The 4,927-nt window shown below is 34.8% G+C and overlaps 1 protein-coding gene across 1 annotated transcript; it reads right to left on the bottom strand.

The window, feature by feature from the left end:
- Window positions 1-555: 555 nt before the first annotated feature.
- Window positions 556-4,256, bottom strand: LOC126977139 (uncharacterized). The gene is made up of 3 exons (XM_050825841.1): window positions 4,132-4,256; window positions 2,366-3,467; window positions 556-583 (listed from the first exon to the last, which is right to left on the bottom strand). The coding sequence occupies exons 2-3, from the start codon at window positions 3,433-3,435 to the stop codon at window positions 556-558; spliced, it is 1,098 nt and encodes a 365-aa protein (XP_050681798.1). The 5' UTR covers window positions 3,436-3,467; window positions 4,132-4,256.
- Between the last annotated feature and the right edge of the window lie 671 nt (window positions 4,257-4,927).

Below are 4,927 nucleotides of genomic sequence, written 5' to 3'. Positions count from 1 at the left end.
CCAGAGAGGTCTGAACTGTACGAAAGCCCGAGCACAAATGCCGCTAGTGTCTTTTTTTTTTTTTTTTTTTGCGCCCAAGCAAGGGAATGGGCTACCCTCCGGGATAACGACGGGAGGGAGGTGGTGAATGCTCATGCATACCAACGCAGCCTAAGTCTGCGTTGGTTATGTGGGACTCACGTGAAACCTAGGTGCCTACCCACTAAACACCACCTGCAGTTGGCTTTGGGCAGGTGCCCTCTAAGCCTACATCGAAGGCGACCTTCTCATGGGGAGAGAGAGGCGCAAGCGGCACTCCCTATGGAGTTTCCGCTGGGATACCGCTAGTGTCGATCGTGCGGCCGTATTTATAGGATCCGGCGCACGTGCCGCTGCACGTGCTACAATGAGAAACAAATGTCATTTCAGGCTTTTTAACAATTACTTCACAACACAATACAATCAAATGATTATTTATCAACTTGTTAGAGTAATCAATTGTTAAACTAAATTATTATCTGTAGTATTTGCGCCGATATATATTCTATATGTTAAAGATGTTTTTTAAAGAAAACATTACGGTTTCTTTAAAAAACGATTAAACCTTACAAATATGTTATGTTTTACTGATTCTGTAATAATTTAAACGAGCAATGTAAGGAGGTTGACTCTGTTTATTTGACGTATAGATTTTAGTTAGGCGTTCTATAAAATAGACCTAATAATAAAGAAGCTTAGATGTATACTGCTGCTCGGAAAGTATCAAAGTATGTTTAGAATCATATTTAGTTTATTTATTTATTTATATATTTAGAAACAAACAGTCACATACATATTCAGGTTTACAAAGAAATGTTAGTACTGAATTAGACCTACAGTTTCCTTAAAATTAATATTTTATGACAATTAAGACTAAAGTACAGCAGAGAAAAATAAGTTATACAAAATAAAAATAAAAAGAGGCACTAGTAAAAAAAAAAAATGTTAATAATAAACTAAGATTTACTAAATTACTTACTTACTTATTTACTAAATTATAAAAAGAAAAAAAATGTTTTGGTTAAACAGTTATAATCGTTCAAATCTCACTTTTTCTTAGCACAGTTAGTATATTCTTTTTAAAACTGGACAAGGTTTCTTTAAAAATATCTAAGTCAGCAAGTTTTCCATTAAGAAGTCGACAGGTCCGCCTTATATAACTATTTCCAGCATAGCATGTCCTACTTTTTTTAACTACGAACAAGGGCTTACTTCGACAAGTACGTATATTTCTTTTGGGGACTTGAAAACTAAAGGCCTGTAGTAATAAAGGAGCATCAATGTGGTTATTTACGATTTTATAAAGTAGCATTGCATCAAAAGAGTTTCGGCGATCACTTAATTTGACAACATTGTGAATATAACATGATTCAGCGTAGCTGGAGTACCTAGAATTACTATTATAATCGAGTGACTTTACAAATTTTTTTTGGAGTCTTTCGATTCGGTTGGTATGGATAGTATGGAAAGGATTCCAAACACTACAGGCATACTCGACGTGACTCCGAACGAAACTATTATATAAGATTTTATACGTGGAAGGCCTTTTAAATGGCTTTCCAACTCGTAAAATAAAACCTAACTGTTTATATGCTTTGCTTAACATTTTATCTATGTGAGGCAAAAAACTTAGCTTTGAATCCATGATAACTCCTAAATCACGAATTTGAGTAACTCTAGTCAATTTTTTATTACACAATTTGTAATTGAATATAACTGGTAATCGCTTTCTACTAAAAGTGATGACAAAACACTTATCGGAGTTCAAAAAAAGATGGTTGCTATAACAAAAAGATTCAAAGCTACTCAAATCTACTTGAAGAGAATTACAGTCTTCTAAATTTCTGATAACTCTAAAGATTTTTGTGTCGTCAGCATATAAAAGTAAGTTAGAATTTTTTATATAGTCACTTATATCGTTAATATATAATATAAATAGTAATGGTCCCAAATGGGACCCTTGTGGAACTCCAGAAGGAATAGATTTGTAACGCGACGTATAACCACCTAAGACAACAGCTTGATAACGTTTCTCTATGTAGGATTGTATCCAACGAAAAAGATCGCCGTGTATAAAAGTCGATAAAGCTTATGTAATAAGGTCTTATGGCATATTTTGTCAAAAGCTTTAGCAAAATCAGTGTACACAGCGTCTACCTGTGCGTTATCATCCAAAGCATCGAGAATGAGTTCACTAAAACTAATTAAATTTGTGTCAACACTTCGACCTTTATAGAAACCATGTTGATGTGGAGTTATATGACGCCTTACAGCCCATGATAGTTGGTCTGTAACAATTTTTTCTAGTATTTTTCCAAATTGGCATAATTTTGATATAGGCCGATACATGTCAATAAATTGGCTAATATCTCCTTTTGGTATCGGAGTGACCAGTGCCATTTTCCAAATGGCAGGGACACGGCCTTCCCTAAATGATTTCATAAATAAAATGGTAATTGGTAACGCTAAGTTTGTAGCACAGTTTCTTATCAATACTGGATGAATACCATCCGGGCCAGCACCCTTGGCTACATTTACAGATTTAAGATATTTGTAAACAATTTCTTTGGATATATGAATAGAATTTATATTAAAAATTGTATTGTTAGCCAAAGGAATTTCAGACAAGTTAAATGAATTTATGGTTGAGTTTTCGAAGACCGAATAAAAATGTTCGTTAAAGAAGTCGCATATTTGCTCACCATTTGAACTCGATCTGCCTTTATAGTACATAAGGTGGGGTAAAGCAGTTTTTGATATTGTTGATTTAATATAGGACCAAAAGCACTTAGGTTGTTTGTGAATTTTTTCTTCAATATTATTAATGTAAGAATCATAACACTTTTTTTCTAGTTGTATTGCTCTTTTACGCAGTGACTTAAAGCATTCAAAATCTAATGGATTTTTATACGTTTTCCACAGTTTATGATACTTTTGCTTAGTATTTAGCAATCGTCTGAGAGGTTTAGTATACCACGGAGGCTTATGATGCGATGAACGTAGTGGACGTTGTGGAACAAATTTATTTATTAAATTATTTAAAATTTTATAAAATTCAAGAATACACTCTTCTAAACTCAGAGGACTAAAAATATTACACCAATCTATAGCACAAAGCTCATTATTTATTTCCTGGTAGTTTGCATTATAAAAACAGTATACCTTACAAGGGGCTGGTTTCAGTGTGTGCATGTATGTCAGCCGTAACTCGAATTGAAGAGCTTTGTGGTGAGGGTCTTCACTTGTTAAGGGAAAATCACTGGATGATACTATGCAACGTTCACTGCACAGAATTAAATCTAGTATACGTTTATTAGCATTAAAAATATTGTTACACTGATACATACCGGAGAAAGACATAAATTCGCGCAATATTTGAACTAAATAGCTGTTGTTAGCATTAGTTGGTAGGAACATATTATGACAGTCAGATACAGGCCACTGCGCTTCTGAAATATTAAAATCTCCAGTAATTAAAAATTTATCATTCGGATTGTTTACAGCTAACTGTCCACAAATATCAAAAAAGTTCGTTAAAGTATCCTTATGTAAGGGACCATGCGGAATATAAATGCAACATATATTTAAATATTTTTGAATGTTCTCTCTATCTCTTGATAACGGCACAGAAACCCAAACACATTCTGACGAGGCTCGAGAGGAGCAAGGCCAGACTCGCTGCATAGGCAAGTATTTACGGCGCACAGCTACAATAACTCCGCCTCCCCGTTCAAAGCCACTCTCTTCTACCGATCTATCGCAGCGAAAAACAATATAATCATTATTGAAAAATTCACCATCATAGTAACTTGAGGTCAACCAGCTCTCTGATAAACAAATAATGTCATAGTCTGACTGTGATACTTGGGAGTGGAAACTATGCGACTTTGTGCGGAGACCGCGTACATTCTGATAATAACAGCTAAATGTTGTGTCCGTCATGACTTATGCATATATACCTACATATACATTTTATAAATTCAAAAGCAGGCGGCATGGTTTGGTAAGTTAATTTTAATTCATAAGGTAAGACACATATGGTTGAATGTGCAATAATATATTTGCTAAGATAATAAAAATAGACAAAATTCAATCTTACATGCACATACTTACGGAATTTTATTCGACTTAGCGGTGCATTGCTCGACCTGATTACCTGCCGAGAACAATAGGCGCCCAATAACTCGTTAGTTAATGACTTGTTTTTTCTAAAGGCGAATTCTTTGCAATAAGCTGGAAATTTTTTAGGTATCAATTGATTATTGTCTGTAATGTAGAACGAAAGTAAGAAACGACTATAGAATATAAAAATACATGCACTTGTTTCTTTGTTACGGTGACATTGAGTTCTTAATATTTTAATATAGTTAATGGATTTATAATTTAGAAATGAGATTTGAAGGATTAGAACATCGATAAAAGTGAATAACTTGATTTTAATTGACAAAATTGAAAAGGGCAATATAAAACATGAAAGTCAATTGATTCTACTAAAGTCGAAATTGTTATTAATAATCATCACTTTCGACGAGTCAGTTTTTCGTGCTAGTATTTTGCAGTCTCGCACCCAGAGATGAGCAATCTTTCTGTCGGCCTTGAGTTGTCGTGCCCGCTTCAATAGCAGCTTATTTGCCGGGGTAAGGTGATCGGTCAAGAACAGGTTTAGGGCTGGACCTGTGAGACCTATGTTAGCTGTTGTAAGACCCCTACGCACTCGCACTGCTGATAAGAGTTCATCTTTATATATTCGGCGGGTAAACTTAACTATGATAGCGGGAGGTCGTGGGCTTAAAGTAGCTTCAATGTTTTTATCAATGCCACCGGTGTTCGAGTCGCTTTCAATGTACCGACGTACGCGATGTATGCTGTCTATTATTGTCGGTTCAAAGTTCAAACCCACAGCATTGTG

The sequence above is a fragment of the Leptidea sinapis genome, chromosome 43, assembly GCF_905404315.1.
Source record: "Leptidea sinapis chromosome 43, ilLepSina1.1, whole genome shotgun sequence".
In the NCBI taxonomy this organism is placed as follows: domain Eukaryota; kingdom Metazoa; phylum Arthropoda; class Insecta; order Lepidoptera; family Pieridae; genus Leptidea; species Leptidea sinapis.
Note: the sequence above shows the minus strand (reverse complement) of the source record. Positions and strands in the feature narration are given on the sequence as shown.

Excerpts from the sequence above, each read along its gene's own strand:
- LOC126977139 (XM_050825841.1), bottom strand. The coding sequence starts at position 3,435 with ATGTTCCTACCAACTAATGCTAACAACAGCTATTTAGTTCAAATATTG. Across the intron at positions 584-2,365 it reads ATTAGCCAATTTATTGACAT|GTTTAATCGTTTTTTAAAGA; the intron begins GTATCGGCCTAT and ends CATATTTGTAAG.